This window comes from Lissotriton helveticus, chromosome 7 (assembly GCF_964261635.1).
Source record: "Lissotriton helveticus chromosome 7, aLisHel1.1, whole genome shotgun sequence".
Classification (NCBI taxonomy): domain Eukaryota; kingdom Metazoa; phylum Chordata; class Amphibia; order Caudata; family Salamandridae; genus Lissotriton; species Lissotriton helveticus.
In genome coordinates, this window is record NC_136068.1 from 26,812,535 (window position 1) to 26,830,029 (window position 17,495).

At 48.5% G+C, this 17,495-nt stretch overlaps 1 protein-coding gene across 1 annotated transcript in view; it reads right to left on the reverse strand.

Moving 5' to 3' along the window:
* The window catches only part of LOC144768901 (hemicentin-2-like), a 538,034-nt gene that overhangs the window by 242,451 nt on the left and 278,088 nt on the right, over window positions 1–17,495 (reverse strand). Inside the window, exon 14 of the mRNA XM_078652914.1 lies at window positions 1,157–1,444. Within this exon, the coding sequence (XP_078509040.1) occupies window positions 1,157–1,444 (288 nt within the window). The remainder of the gene's footprint in view (window positions 1–1,156; window positions 1,445–17,495) is intronic.

Genomic DNA, 17,495 nt, shown 5'->3' on the forward strand with positions numbered 1-17,495 from the left:
GAGGAAGTGAGGAGGAGCGAGACAGAGACAGAAAGAAAGGGAAGAATAAAGAGAGAGAGAGGGGAGGAGGGTAGCTGGCAGAGGGAGAGCAGGAGAAGTGGACACCGTCCTTGCCTTCTCTGGGCAGGAAGGAAAAGAGACAATTTTATCCTTCTCTGTCCATCCCAGAACAGCCAAGCCTTACTGCAGAATACCAAAGGGCAGAGGGCGGTGGCCTCTGTGACTGGAGGCAGGTCACAGGTCAACTGCGAATAACAGAAGGGAGAGGGGAAATTCTTTTGTCCCCTTGTATCCCCCCACCCTTGTCCCATGTGTCCCCCCACTCCACAATCTGGGGGGGATATATCCCCCGCATCCCCCACACTTCCTATGCCCATGACTAGTGAAACCATACTTCAAAGTGCACCCCATGAATACAAAAGCAAGAGGCAGTGAAAGAGCTACCATGCTTAAAGTGAAAGTACGCTGCACGCAAACAAAAGCAAGCGCAGCAACCATAATTAAAGTGAAAGCGCCCTGTTCTACGCATTAGCATGAAATAAAACAAGTAGACCACACAACAATTATGAGTCTAGGGAAGCTGTAATTCACCGGTGCTCCTTGAAGAAAACCGGAAATGATGTTTTGGAGCGTTAACAAATAAAAAGTCAGGAAATTAAAGTGACAGAGGAGTAAACCAATTGCAACAGGAGGTGGGATTACACTCAGTACGAGTGATTACTGCAGGTGTTGCAGACACCGCATGCGCTGATGCTCGACCTAAAAATGAGGAATTACCAGGAGAACTAGTCATTCCCAGTCTGGTTTTTAGGTCTTTAACTTCCGAACTCTCTTGATGAGTTATGAGATGTGTGGTGTTTCTGCAGATCTCATTATTCCGATACAGCCAGTAACTGCAGTTACCGGCTCCATCAGAATTAAGAGGCCATTTGTAATGAGGGCCTAGGTCTTACCATGCTGCTGCTACCAGACCACTTTTAATTGGCCCGATTTGTTAAAGTAGTTGTGCACAAAAGGTTGAAATAATTGTATAACGTTTATCTTTAGATCTTTTGTTATCATCTAAAGCTCAATCAGAAAAAATCTAGATTTGCAGTTGCTACAAAATTTCTACTTGACAAAAAAAAGCAGGTGGGTGTTTCTTGGTCATACTTACAGCTAACGGTGAGAGTGTATTGGCTGCTGGTGGAATTACTGACAGCGTTGGACGCCCCGCAGGTGAAGCTGGTTGCTGTGTCATTCCTGGTGCAGGGTGAAAGAGTGAGAGTCTGGCTCTTCATAGTGTTCTTAGTGATGTTAATTCTTCCTCCAGATGTAATCAATTTGTCATCCTGGTACCACTGATAGGAGACGTCTGTGCCCGATGCATTGCAGACCAGAACCAGTGATCCATTCTCTACTGGGTCCTGAGTCACTGCTTGAATAACAGGGATAGAAACATTCTCTGTAGAGAAAAAAACTGTGAAATTTTCAATTTCTCAGATGCATGTCTCCATACAGGAGTCTCTGTCCTGCCACAATTTTCCACTAATCTTTTTCCAACTCCAGAGTATCTCTTTTTCAAACAGCAGCTAATTCTCTTCGCACTCATCATTTACCCTCATTCGCATACTAAACTCTCTTCTTTAGAACATACATCTCAGAGGACATCTCACAACTTCCATAAATGAAAATAAACAGTGTTAGAAATGTGTTAATTTGTTAATTTTGAGTAAAAATATACTAAAACTAGAAAATTATTGAAGGACCAAAGCCCCAGACAGTGGTATTTTACTAAAATGAATTCCATTATGCACTCATGTTCCTTATCACCACTGCCAAAGCCTCGTCCTACATTTAGATCTATGAATATTCCAAACTCTACCTACACATTAATATTCTTCACAAAATCCATTTACAACTGGATGTCCAGCACCTGGCTTCAAAGTTATCCTGATTGACTGAATTCCTCCAGATTGTCGATAGAAAATATGACTCAAGATGAACTTGGAGGCCAAACAAAACAATTTCTTAACCTTTTCGACGCTCATGACGAGCTCAGCTGCAGCATATATCATCTCATGATCTAAGAAGGCTTGACTATATGACTCTAAATCGGAAGAATCTACACAGGCCCCTCCACTAAGCCCACATAATCTTCAAGACTAGCAGCATCACACCAAGGCCTCCAATACTGGAGAAGAAGGCATGGGTAACCCCACATCAAGGTTCTTCCCTAAAAAGCAAAAGAGGCTTTTTGTGGAATACTTTTAATTTTGTATCACCCATCCATGATTCTCCTGGTGTCAGTTTCATGAAAACAGTGGGTTCCTAGTGCATCAATTGTGCCTGGTATTTGCAGTATTAACGAGGATTTACCCTGACACATTATTTGTACTTTATGTTTCCCTTCCCAATAATGCTATATAGTTCAAACAAGTTTGTCTTGAGCAACACACAAACTTGCACTGTGGTGAAGAGGTGAGTGTTATATGGGGTTAGGTAGCCCTTAAGAGCCATTGTCGACATTGCTAAGTTAGCATGAGTTTGCTTGCCCCATGCTGCTGCTTTTGCGCATGACACTGCTTGCTTTTGTTTTTGCGACACTTTGCCTCTGCCCTTTACATGATAACAGACTGTTTTGTACGTTCTCAGCGTTTCCCTCAAGTGCTGTCTGGAGATCATATGCAGGGTCGATCAGCAATGTCTCTTGTTATTCTGTTCTGCTCAGTCCCTATTACCTAGACATAACATGTCACGAACAGCTGCAATACGGAAGACTTGTGCTTTGATATAGCGTTGTTCCATGTTTTAAAACACACTTGAAGAAAGCCGTTCCATGGAGCTGAGCTCTGCTGTTCCTATGTTGTAAACCTTTGAGTTTAGGCTTTCAGGTAGAGGGTCTGCTAACATCGCCTGGAGATCTTCTGTTATATAAAATAACTTCTTGCTACCAAGGGGAGGGAAATTAGGCCTAGTTATTCAGCCTTTTTCACAGTCTTTAGAAAATGACGACTCCTTTTGTATTCAATTGTATTGTGACAATGCTTATGATATTAGCTTTTTTGAATTATGCTGCTGGTCGTGGTTAACATATTGTTTTATGAATCATTGTAGTCAAAATAAACATTTTGAACTTATTTATTGACTCCGATATTCCAATTGTAGACTAGTAAGAGTGAGCAAAAGAGTGTGATTGCTCCCGCGATTCTGAGATGAGTCTGGAGTGCTTCTGTTCTGGGTTGTCTAATCATTTGTAGCTCCTTGCTATTTATAGGAGACTGAATGAGACACTATTGCTTGTCGGTTGGGATTTTGGGTACAAATGTGGTAGGAAGTACACCCCTATTCACTGAGGTCCTGTTTTTCCTGTTCATAGGCCTGTGTAAGAGCAGAATCCCCGCAACATGATTAAACACTGTATAGCACAGAATTTGTACTGGAAGCATACCCCGCATATGAAAATGCCTATGGTTAGACACACTCAGAAGCATTCTATGCATTTGATGTGTGCTTTGTACTGTTGCGCACATGCAATGCATTTGTTTTTAGCAGTAAGCACATATCTCCACTTTTACATCTGCTTCATGGAGCTGTTAGTTTTTGACATAATGCCAGGTCTGACTGTCTTTGTAGGAACGTCTTTGTGTCTAAACCTAGCCTAGACTTCTTTTCTGACAGCTATGTGCTCAATTTATCAGATTAAGATGGGCAGGTAGACAACCTCGAATCAAGTGGGACACACTCACACAACCTTTCCACTGCGGAGAAGTTGAAACCCCAGACCTGGAATTATATTATCTCTGAGCCCAGGCACACTGTGCGCTGGTTTCATCTGGCCCCATCCACCCCATGTCTGGCAGTGGATAAGGACTCTACATCAACAACGAGGCTGAGGTTGGTGACTGGAACCACTACTCTACATTACACATTGAATATGAACACAGCAGTATGCACCATCAGAGCTTGGAGTGAGGTAGTTCGGTGCCAGGGACTCCCACTCAGTAGCGGTTCCTTCTTTAGGGTGGACGAGCATCGCCCCACCACCTGCTGCGAGTGCGGCAGCAAATGTAAATTCATAAAATAATGAATCTCATGTTATTATTAAGTACTGCGCTGAGCACTGTTCCAGCTGGAGTGTGAGCCAGAGTGGGGCCAGGATAAGTCCTAATGATTGACACTGGGGGTGACTAAAATATGGTGTGGGCATGTTGGATTGGCAGGCTGTGTTGTGACAGCCAGTCCGACATGCACACTTCAGACTGACCATTCCCAGCCGTTTTAAATAGTTCAGAGGATTCTAGACAAAGGCCTCTAGTCTGAAACGGAGCGCTGGGGTAGCAGGCCTGGTTCTAGCAGGGGGGGGGGTTGGCAGGCCCACTCAAGCATGACCTTTGGCCCACCCATCACAGCAGAAGAGGCCACGAAGCAGGTACCTCTTAAGTGACATCGGAACGTCTAATTATTTTCCCACTTTCTTTAAGTCTGAAATTGAGAGGTATTTTTGGGGGTAGAGGTGGGCGAGAAAACAAATTAACAGGGAGAGCCGAGTTAAGGCTCTATCTTGGCCCTTAGATCCCATGCACAAGCTGAGCCCAGAAAATGTTTGCTGTGTGAAATATGTTTTCTATTATGGCAAATATGATACAGTATCTTAAAAAAAAAAAATGTTTTCTTTCTTTAACACATGGAATCTTTGACAATAATCTCACAATATAATGCTGCACTGAGAAGTACATATTAAAAGTGATAGTTTTTAAACATGAGCTTAGAGTCAGTCCTGCCCCTTCCTCACACTGGTGACAGCGCCATTAGTGAACCTACAGAGAGGACAGTTGTCACGTGAACCGTGTATGTGGCCCAGGTTATTATAGAGCAACATCAGTTTATGAAATCAAACAAAATAGATTTTTATATAGTTGTGGGGAGGCCTCATTTTATCCATGTTTTTTTTTTACTTTGTACAAATCACCTACTAAATGGCTATCTGTCTCTCCTTTTTATGTTAATGCTTTGTTTTTTCCCCTTTGTGCAGTCTTCTTCAGTTTTTATATAGTGCAAACCTGACCTAGAAGTATTGAAGCGCATTACAAGAACAGCAGTTACATTACACAAGGTCACATTCATTTCTTCTAGGCACTGGAGATTTTGCCTAGAATCACAGAATGTTGACCCTTGACCCGGCCACTCCACTACCGCACGGCCCCCGTGTGCCCGGATTGTGCTGCCGCTGCCTGCTTGGCCCTCTTGCTGCCGCCTCTTCTTAGGGCCCCTGCTCTCCAGGCTTGCCCTCGCTCTCCAGGCTTGCCCAGGCTTGCCCCGATCTACAGGCTTGCCCAGGCTTGCCCCCGCTCTCCCCCGCTCCGCTTTCCCGCTCTTTCCCCCCCTCTGCTCCCCGCCGCTGCTCTCCTGCGGCCTGCCCCCTCTCCTGTCTCCCACTCCCCATTCGCCGCCCCGCTACCGCCTCCCAGCTGCTCCTCCCTCCCACTTGGCCATAAATGGCGGGGACCGCGCGGCAGTGAGCTGTGACCCTTGACCCGGTCACTCCACTACCGCACGGCCCCCGTGTGCCCGGATTCTGCTGCCGCTGCCTGCTTGGCCCTCTTGCTGCCGCCTCTCCTTAAGGCCCCTGCTCTCCAGGCTTGCCCTCGCTCTCCAGGCTTGCCCAGGCTTTCCCCGATCTCCAGGCTTGCCCCCGCTCTACCCCGCTCCACTTTCCCGCTCTTTCCCCCCCTCTGCTCCCCACCGCTGATATCCTGCAGCCCCGCCACCCTCTCCTGTCTCCCGCTCCCAATTCGCCGCCCCGCTCCCGCCTCCCAGCTGCTCCTCCTTCCCACTTCGCCATAAATGGCGGGGACCGCGCGTACGCGCAGCGGCCACGTGCAGCGGGCGCGCCAAAGGCAAGCCCGTCTACGCCCGTCCACGCCTGGACCGCGCCCAGCGCCAGAACCCCTGGACCCCGCCAGAGCCAGCCTACCCGACTGAGCTACAACACCGCCACCCTCCACGCACTCAACACTGGCCGACATCCAGCCTGCTACCAAGCCACCCCGAAACGCACCCACGGAGCCTTCACCTGCCACACCTGCTACTTCACCTGCACTCGGTCCTGCACCGCGCCAGCCAAAACAGCCGCCAAGAACAACCACCTCAAGTGCATCCTGCTCAACACCCGCCCCATCCACAGGCACGCCGTCGAACTATGGGACCTCCTGGACAAAACGGCACCAGACGTCGCCTTCTTCACGGAAACCTGGATGAACGCCTCCTCAGCCCCCGACATCACCATTGCCATCCCGGACGGCTACAAGATCACCCGGAGGGACCGCGTCAACCAGACCGGAGGAGGCATCGCCATCGCCCACAGAAACACTATCCGCATCACGACCAACACCGACGCCACCCTCGCCACCGCAGAGCACCTGTACTTCCAAATTCACACCGACCCCAAGACCACCCTCAGAGGAACCCTCATCTACAGACCCCCGGGACCACGCTCACACTTCAGCGAGGCCATCGCAGACTTCATCAGCCCGCTCGCCCTCGCCTCCCCCGACTACATCCTCCTAGGAGACCTCAACTTCCACCTGGAGAACGACCAGGACAACAACACCACCACCCTACTAGACAACCTCGCCAACCTCGGATTCAAGCAACTGGTCAACACACCCACCCATTATGCCGGCCACACGCTCGACCCTGTCTTCTCCTCCAGCAACCACATCTCCTTCAACCACACCACCGAGCTCCACTGGACCGACCACAGCTGTGTACACTTCAACTTCAGGAAAACAACAACCCACCACCGCCCTCAACAAACCCCCCAAAGATGCTGGAGCAAGATCACCACCGACCAACTGACCTCCTCCTTGCGCCTAAATACTCCCACCAACACCACAAACCCCAACGAAGGAGCCTGCAACCTCACACAGTGGATCACTGACTGCGCCGACACCCTTGCTCCACTGAGAAACCCTCCCAGCAACCTCAACAGCAAGAAAGCTGCGTGGTTCACCAACGATCTCAAAGACTCCAAGAAATCCTGCCGTGACCTCGAGAAAGCCTGGCGCCACAACCAGTCAACGGATAACATGACAGCCCTCAAGAACGCCACCCGCAAACACCACCAGCTGATCCGCACCACCAAAAGGTCATCCTTCAGAGAACAACTGGACAACAACACCCACAACAGCAAGGAACTCTTCAACATCGTGAAAGCGCTCTCCAACCCCAACGCCAGCGACAACGACATCACGCCTTCTCAAGACCTCTGCAACTCTCTGGCCACCTTTTTTCACTGTAAGATCATCGACATACACGACAGCTTCGGCGCTCAGAACACGTACCCCACCACCGAACCTACACCCCCCCACCACCACCATGTGTGCCTGGACTCAGGTCAGAACGGAAGATACCACCCACACGATGAACACCATCCACTCGGGCTCCCCAGCCGATCCCTGCCCACACCACATCTACAACAAAGACGACTCCATCATCGCACCCATGCTTTGGGACATCATCAACAACTCCTTCATATCCGCCACCTTCCCGGAGAGCTGGAAGCACGCAGAGATCAGCGCCCTCCTGAAGAAACCCACCGCAGACCCCTCAGAACACAAGAACTTCCGCCCCATCTCGCTCCTCCCCATCCCTGCAAAAGTCATCGAGAAAACCGTCAACAAACAGCTGACAGCCTTCCTGGAGACGAACGGCTCCCTCAACCCATCGCAGTCCTGATTCCCTGCGAACCAAGGCACCGAGACCGCCCTCATCGCGGCCACCGACGACATCCGGACCCTGCTGGACAACGGAGAAACCGCCGCCCTCATCCTGCTCGACCTTTAAGCTGCGTTCGACGCGGTCTGCCACCGCACACTGACAACCCGCCTCCGACACGCCGGGATCCAAGGAAAGGCCCTGGAATGGATCACCTCCTTCCTCTCCGACAGAACCCAAAGAGTCCGTCTCCCGCCCTTCCTCGCAGAAGTCACCAAGATCATCTGCGGCGTACCTCAAGGCTCCTCGCTCAGCTCCACCCTCTTCAACGTCTACAGGAGCCCCTTCGCAGCCATCGCACGCAAGCACAACCTCAACATCATCTCCTACGCCGACGATACCCAACTGATCCTCTCCCTCACTAACGACCCCACCTACGCCAGAGCCAGCTTCCAGGATGGAATGAAAGACATCGCAGACTGGATGAAGCTCAGCCGCCTGAAACTCAACTCAGACAAGACGGAAGTCCTCATCCTCGGCCCATCCATCTCCGCCTGGGACGACTCCTGGTGGCCCCCTGCTCTGGGCCCCCCACCCAAGCCCACGGACCACGCACGCAACCTGGGCTTCATCCTTGACTCCTCCCACACGAAACCCAGGCAAGTTAACGCCCTTACCTCCTCCTGCTTCAACACACTCCGCATGCTCCGTAAGATCTTCCGCTGGATCCCCACTGGAACCAGGAAAACGGTCTCCCAGGCCCTCGTCACCAGCCGTCTGGACTACGGGAACGCCCTCTATGCTGGGACCACCGCCAAACTACAGAAAAGACTCCAGCGCATCCAGAACGCCTCAGCACGACTCGTCTTGGACATCCCCCGACGCAGCCACATCTCCGCCCACCTGAGGGACCTGCACTGGCTCCCCGTCAGCAAAAGGATCACGTTCAGACTCCTCACCCATGCAACCAAGGCTCTCCACGACTTAGGCCCCGAATACCTCAACAACCGCCTCACGTTCTACACGCCAACCCGCCAGCTCCGCTCCGCCAGCCTCGCCCTCGCCACCGTCCCACGGATCTGCAGAACCACCACCGGAGGAAGATCCTACACCTACCTGGCGGCCAAGACCTGGAACACCCTCCCTACCCACCTACGACTCACCCAGGACCATCTGTCCTTCAGGAATCAACTCAAGACCTGGCTTTTCGAGCAGTAGCAGCCCCCCTGCGCATTGAGACCCTAGTGGGTGAGTAGCGCGCTTTACAAATACTCTTGATTGATTGATTGATTGATTGATTGATTGATTGATCCAACGCCGAGACTCTAACCTAGCTTATTCAGTTCCAAAGTTGGACGCTCTCGCCATAACACCAGTCCTGGGTAGATTGAGGGTGGCTGGCAGAAGGTACACGAAAGCTCGATTCATTATGGGCTTAAAGTTCCAACAGGACCTCCGGCTGAGCCAGAGCCCGACTTCAGGCTCGAACCCGGATCAAGCTTTAAGTGCCAGTCTTCCTAGTGAGAAAAATCAAGGCTTAGCTGTGGTAACAGGGACCACCTTAACATTGAACTACTGTTACAATCTGCTTGGAATCCAGGTGCTTATGCTGAAGCCTGTCCTGCTGGAAATTATATGGGGTTGGCTGCTGAGTGTAGGCATCAGCTCTTACTCTGAAATAACTCCCTAGATGCACTGTTTGCCTGTTTGGAAGGAGATACAATGAAAATCTTGGTGTTGTAGGCTATCGCGAGTTGATAAGGACCAGGGCGGTGCGGCCATTCTGATTTTACTGGATCTGTCCGCAGCATTTGACACGGTCGACCATGCAACTTTGGTCGACCGTGTCACAGCTCTGGGGATAAACGGTCCGGCCAGAGACCTTATTTCATCTTTCCTGGCCGACCGCACCCAGACAGTCAAGTTGGGTAATTTCTATTCTCCTGTCTCTGCAATACCTTGTGGAGTACCACAGGGCTCCTCGCTAAGTCCCACGTTATTTAACATCTACGTAGCGGACTTAGCGAGGGTAATAAAGGCCCATGGGGTGAGATTAACATCATACGCAGACGACACCCAACTGGTGCTTGCGATCCATAAGAATGGCACAGCGGTGGCAGCTAACTTCCAGGAGGCTATGCTTGATGTTAGTTCGTGGATGTCTTCTAATTGCCTGAGGCTTAACTCGGATAAAACCGAGGTTATGACCTTTGGTAATCTCTCCCCAGAATGGTCTTCCACATGGTGGCCTAACCAGCTGGGCTTTCCACCTGTCCCAGTGGAAAAGGCGAGGAATCTTGGAGTCATCTTTGACAGCAAGCTGACATTCAACCTTCATGTCAACAATGTTGTCTCCTCTGCTTTCTTTATTTTAAAGAAAATTAAGAAATTGCTGCCTTACCTTCCTATTTCAGCTGGGAAGACCCTAGTTGCCACTTTGGTATTCTCCAAGACGGATTATGGAAATGCCCTTTTTCTCAATTCTCAGAAACTTGTGCTGTCTAAGCTACAGTCAGTACAGAATGCGGCTGCCAGAATTCTCTTACACATTCCTCGCCGCCAGTCTACCACTCTCGCCATTCGCCAGCTTCATTGGCTCAGAGTGGAGAGTCGAATTCAATTTAAGGCCCTCTGCATTGCCTATAAAGCTGTACATGGCGTTGGACCCAAGTTTCTGACCGAGGCTTTTCAGCTCTACATTCCCATAAGGTCACTGAGATCCGCCAACACTTGCCTCCTACCAGTACCGCGCACAAGGACGGTAACTTGGGGAGACAGACGTTTTCTGGTTGCCGCACCAAAACTCTGGAACCTTCTGCCATTAGGTATTAAAAACGCCCCTAACCTGATGAGTTTCCGGAGGCTCTTAAAGACATGGCTGTTTAACCAGTGAATCCTGCAGGTGAGGTCCTGTTAGCTCACACCTGCACCGAGACACCTTCGGGTATTTGTTTGCGCAATAAAAATCTCATAAATAAATAAATAAATAAAAATTGAGCTCGCATTTGCCCAAGTAAATGAACCCTTGGCCCATCCACATGAAAAATTCCTAGAACTGGGCCTGTGGGGTAGCCTGCTCCAACCAATCCTGGTGCTTCTCTCATGCTGAACACTGCATGGAAACAGCTCCAGGATTGGTTAGGTTGTTCAAGCACCAGTGGTTTCGCTACCACGATTCTTGGGGCTCTGGCGTTGAGAGTGAAGGAAGGCGATGCATGTTTCTCAGAGTGCCAGTGCACAACACCTACACCTGCCATCAGGTAAGGCACACACGACTCTGTGGGTTTCTATGTTTGTCACCATAGGAATGCCGGACACATCGGTGATCGCAAAATGTAAGATCTGTCTGACGAATGCCCAATATGTGATTTACTTTTCTTGCTCACTTCCTGAGCAGCACGGCAAGTCCCATGCCCACCGGCTGGCATGGCGCACATTGCCATGTGCTCGTGCATGCAGCCCTCGTAGGACCCAGAGCCCGTGCGAATGCACAAGATCACACACCAGCTGCTTCTCAGCAAAGTCTGAGCGTAGGATCCAACTTAGTAATATTTGTCCTCTCCACCAGGTTTGGGTTAGATGATACCCTTCCTTTTGTTGGTTTTAGTCCCAAGTTTAATAAAAACACCCCACATCCACATGACATAGACAAGTTTGTTCTGTGCATGGGTGTGCGTCACTGCTGCTTTCAACTCTTTCGAGATGTGCGATTACCTCTGTTTGTGACTGATGTGTCGTGTGATCTTCGTGTGTGTTAGTTAGTCACACAACAGTCTCACAAACTTCTCCCGGGCAGGATGCACGAAGAAGCGTAATTAATTGCGAATTCACTGTACAAATATGCGGAGGGGACACTTTCCAACGTCTTGTTAAAGGCTTCTCCGAGGTGTATGTACTCAAAGGGGACATGGGAGGAATATATAAACGGCCAACCATAGGTCTCAGGTTTTCAGCTTTGGTGGAAGTGGGGAACGGGGAGAGAGGGGGATCTGTGAATTGGGACATCACCTCCCTCGTCCACCTTAAGAGCTGTGCTAACCCCTGAGGGCAGTGCGTTAAACGGGAAAAAATAAGTGCAGGTACTCATCAAATTGAGATGTGGACCAGGGGGTAAGGTTTGGGGGAGGGGGCTACGGGGACTTCTAAGAGAGCCGGCCAGGGGCACACATTTAATTTGATTGAGAGTTAATTGGTGTGCAGATGTGTATAATTATACTAAAGCATTTCTGGTATATTTTGAGTATTACTTTACCCTTCTATGTACAAAAGGATACATTTATTGTTAAAGTGGGCTTCTCATGGTGCAACACCTAAATCACATATGAATTGCACAAGATATTTTATTTAATTTTTTTGGAAACATCTAACTATGGTTAACCCTCTTGTTTTATTGCCACTTAGCAGACATCACCTGCTCCTCCTAGAAGGCACAGCCTTGTTTCAGGGCCCCTTACCTGCTGTAAAGTCTGATTCCCTCTTTCTGGGGGAGGACAAGCTGTTGAAAGCTTGGGCCAGGATGCCTGCCTCTGGCTCAGTTCCAGGTCCTCTTGCACCCTCAAGCCAAAAATGAACTTAACTTTGATGTGGCATCTGCCTGCCAACCAAACGCTAATCTCATGTGCAAAGAATAAAGACAAAATAGTGACCTTTCTTGTAATACAGGAGCGAAAGAAAGATACAGCCATCTAGAGGCTGAATTGCACAATGTAAAAGTAGAAGTTCTGGGATCCATCCTAGCTTACCCACATGACCAAATTGTGTGATCATAGACAAATATTTTAACCTACCTACATCCTTTTTGTTCATTAGCACACATGAAAGTATATTAAAAGGCACGAGTCCTGTATGTGTTCTGTACAATTACATCTTGTGTTAGATATAATACACTATAATGTTGCTTCATTCATGAAAACAAAATAGACCATATATAATATACAAATGAAAAGTGACTTACTTTCTAAATCACCAGGGGCATTGTTGTCACAGTGGGAGCATAAACTCCTCTCAATGCTGTGATATAAGCTTATGCACCAAGGTGAAATGCTTCCACATGATGAAAATACACTTTTATTTCAAAAGTAATGTTTTTAAGGCTCGACTTATGCACAGGCTTTTAAGGCTCTGACAGGGCTCTCCTTATTAACCCCTTCCATGCTCATGATGAGCTGAGCTCGTCATGAGTTGCGCGGCTCGCATGCTCATGAACTCGTCATGTAACGCGGCTTTTAGAAAAAAGCCGCACACCGCAAAAATGACCGCAGCACGCATGCGGTTAATGTGTTGGTTCACCCACTTATACTCTTCCCGGAGGCCCCTCAATAACCCAAGAGAAAAAGGGCTCCAAAAACAAAATACAATCGTGTTGAAATACTGCAGAGAAAGCAGATCTGTACTGAAAAGAGAGAGTGGCTTAGCACTTGCGCACACCCTTTCACATGTGCTTTTTGGGCAGAGTGTGGTAATGCAGGGCTTGTGGATCTTGCAACTATATATCTGCCGTGCTGGACACTGCAGACAACACTGACTCATGCAGGAACACACACAGGGACCTTTGTGCACACACCCAGGACATCTAGTAGGTGTGTTTTAGAAGCGCTTACATTAGCTGCTGCCCACATTACTAAACCTTGATTCCCATCAGCTGTGCTACAGCGTCACTGTCACCACCTTCCGCCTCACTCTGGCTCCAAACGTATTGCCATACTCTGCTATGCCATCAGGAAGCCATCTCTTCAAATTCCCGACAGTCAAGAGATATGCCTGCTAGCAGGCCCTGCCCACACAACTACTGTGCTATTGACTCCACAGAGCCAGAGTGGACCCTGCGTCAGTAAACACAGTGTGAGTCAGGCCTCTCTCAAACCTCCTGCCAGCTCCAATGGATACCTACGGGCCACTGATCAATTAGCACCTTGTGAGGGTAGATTAGCATTCGATCAGAGTGCTTCAAGAAAATGGGCTGACTTTAGCTCTGTGCTGCGCTTCTTTTTGTACATGCCAATTGTACTGAGCTTGCATTTTTCAAGTTCCAGATTACACACAGACATGCCCTTGGTGCATGTGTGTGCGCAACATGGGTGCACATATCAATTTCAGGGGTGCAACAGGGTGTCCTTTTGGCACCCTTGAAATAGCATGCACAAGTTGCGAGTGTCTATTGGGCTCTTGCAAATTGCGCATTCAATTTCCTATTCATTCCTATGGGTCTGCAGGCCCATAGGAATGAATGGGAAGCTACTCCTTAATTGTGTCAGTCTTCAGCCTTACTCCTTCCCGGGTATTATCACAGCATTTGCTGTGCTTCTGTTCTTATTTTTCCATGCATTTTTGGATGCTCTGTTAATGAAAGGTCACTGCATACTGCTGTATTTTACTGGGTAACTAGACAAAATATCAAAAACAATATATAGAATGGACAGAATATCGAATTCAAAATATAGAATGGACATAATATCGCATAGACATAATATAGTGGTTAATAATATCGAAATGCAGGTAAGTAATATCGACTGTCAAAATATCGAAGTACATAATATAGGCATTAAAATAAATCGAATTTTTAATATTATCGATTTTTAAAAGTTTTTTGTATGTTAGTATATGTGTTAAAAATGTACATTATTTTTGTAATGTATGTTTAATTTTTTTAAAGTAATGAATTTTATGTTATTTAATTTTTGCGTAATTTAATTCCGTAGTGGGTTGTGTGTTTATAGGGGAATAGGGTGGGAAGTAATTTATTTATAGTAAATTAATTAGTCTAGGGGATGTATTTTATCCGGTCAGTGTGACTAAGTTGCGTCGGAACAAAACACACCCCTGGCACAACCACGCATGTAAAAACTTAAAGAAAGCCCTTCTTAAGGCACTTAAATCTAGGGATATCCTTAAAATTCGAGCATCCAGATTGCTGTATAAGAAGGTGCTTACTAGGGCAAAGAGTGAGTGGGAGGAATCTAGGTGGGATGAATTGAGACAGGCACTACTCCTAAAAGATTCCAAGACCTTCTGGTTAATTGTTACCTCCTTAGCGGCAGGTGAGAGAGATGCTGGGGTCTCGAATATTGCTCCTATAGTGTGGGAGGCACACTTCAAGTCACTTTATACAAGTCCTGAGATGGAGGAAACTGGGTGCCAGGGCCAGGATAGGTTGCCACAACTGGTTTTGGATCTTCGAGCCTGTGCGCCTCAGGACCTCCGGCACGAGAGCCGACTACCGGGGGCCCCGGGGCCCGGGAGCTCGATTTCATGTACCTGTACGGCCGGGACCTCCCGCACGAGTGTCGACTGCTGGGGGCCCCGGGCTCTGGGATTTCCCCCTGCCAAAATTACAGTTCCAACCAGGGCCCCGAGATTCCCATGGCCCCAGACCCCCTGCACGAGAGCCGACTGCCGGGGGCCTTTGGGACCTGGGTTCTCGGTTCCACGCACCTGCACGGCCCGGGACCTCCCGCACGAGTGTCGACTGCTGGGGGCCCCGGGCTCAGGGACTTCCCCCTGTCAAAATCACAGCTCCAACCAAGCTCCCGAGATTCCTTCGGCCCCAGACCCCCCGCACGAGTGTAGACTGCTGGAGGCCTCGGGCCCTGGATTCTCTATAGTGAGTCAGGATGCCCATAACAGGACTTCCACTAATAGCTTAGTCCATATTACACTCAGGGAAGTTGAATTGGCAATTGAGAAATTGCTCCCGAATAAGGCTCCGGGTCTGGACAAGCTCCCTAGAGATCTTTTTCGTTCCCAGCAAAAAATCTGGGCCCCATACTTGATGGTCCTGTTTAATGCTGTCTTACAGGGTTCCCCAGTACCTGAGACCTGGCTGGGAGCCGAGATTGTTCCAATCTTTAAAAAGGGCTGCCCGCTCGCTCCATCAAATTATAGACCAATTAGTTTACTCAATACGACCCAGAAGTTGATGGGCCGAATTCTACTGGAGAGATTACTGGGATGGATGGAGGAAAATAAAACTTTGACCACCCTCCAAGCTGGATTTAGATCAGGGGTCTCGACTCGGGACCAGATCTTTCGCCTGCAGGTCCTATACTGGAAAACTGCAAGAGTAGAGGGTGGCAGCCTCTACCTTGTTTTTGTGGACCTGCAGGCCGCATTCCTTCTGGTTCCTAGGGAGAGGCTCTGGACGGTGTTGGAGGAACTTGGTCTCCCTCCTTACTTATTAGATGCCCTAACCCGACTTCATACCGGGAATTACGCCCAGGTGAGGTGTGGGAAAAACGGGGAATTATCTGACCGCTTCCCTGTTACCCGGGGCATACGGCAGGGTTGCGTACTGGCCCCTACTCTATTCAGTTTGTACGTTAATGGCCTGATAGATAGACTTAATTGTGTCAGGGACAACGATGCTCCACGCCTGACTACTGGTAGGGTGCCCGCTCTGATGTTCGCGGACGACACCCTGTTGTTGTCACGGACATCATCGGGCATCCAGCGGGTTATGGACGGCTTTGTCTCCTTTTGTGCCTCGCGGGGATTGGAGATCAACTTGGAGAAAACCACGTTCATGATCTTCAACCCCCCGAGGCACAGCCGTCCAAACCCCACACTGAATGGAACCCCACTTGAGCGAGTCAAGACCTTTATATACCTGGGGGTGACTTTGACCGAGCATTTTACATGGGACCATCAAGTCTCTAAATCCTCTCTGAGACTTGCACAGATCATGGGTGGTGTAGGTAGACTCCATAATGCCTCAACCTTTAAACCGGCTACCCCTGCCCTAGAGATATACAAAACACAGGTCAGGTCTGCTGCTTTGTATGCTGCCGAACTCTGGTGACACACTAATGCATTTAACTTAATGAAAGTAGAGCAGTCCTTCATGCGACATCTGTTTGGTCTCCCACAAAGCACACCCCTCCTACCATTACGTTTGGACCTGGGTCTGGAACCTATTACTGACTTGGTGGCTGCACGACCCCTGCTCTATTGGAGAAGGCTCTGGTCTGTGCCGGAGCTTGAACCCTTTAGAGCAGAATTCAACACTATTTAGGGGCAGCTAAAGAACAAGAATATACCTTGGCTGGTACATGTCAAGACTCTCCTTTATCAAATTGGCCTTCCCCAACTTTGGGACACACCGGAGGACAGCTGCATGAGGATGCAAAGGACTGTACTGGTGGCAGCTGTAAAATCGTACAACCTCAAATTGCTACATTGTTCTACCTCCCTGGGCAGACTGTCAACTGAGTTCCTTACAATAAAAGTTGAATACAGGACGGAGGTGTTTCTGGACCTGGTTCAGCCTCCACTAGCAAGAAAACTATACATCCAATTGAGGCACGGCTCTTTACCGGTTGGGGCACTGACATCCAGATGGGCAGAAACGACGAAGGCTAACTGCCCTGCCTGTAATTATGCCAGAGAAGACATTGTACATATCCTTTTCTTTTGTCCAGCATATAGTGAAATTCGAAAATGCTGGATCATCCCATTATGCAAAAATCTTGGTTTCCGACACTGTGCACACGCTTGTAGAGTGCTAACTTATGACACTGCCCCTCTCATTGTTTTTGCAGTCTCCCGGTTTTTACTAGGCATGTGGCGGAGAAGAACTGTTTTTATTCACAAGAAATAACGGACTGCTGTTTTTTATCCTCTACTATACCTTTGCTAACCAAAGTTTGATAACTTTTTAATTCTAATGTATCTATGTTTTATCATCGTGCTTGTATATATTTTATTGCACTTTTATGGTCTCAGACCGAAACAAAGTTATCAAAAAAAAAATAAATTAAATATACATTTTTAGGAATTATTATTTACTTTTTTATTTAATTTAG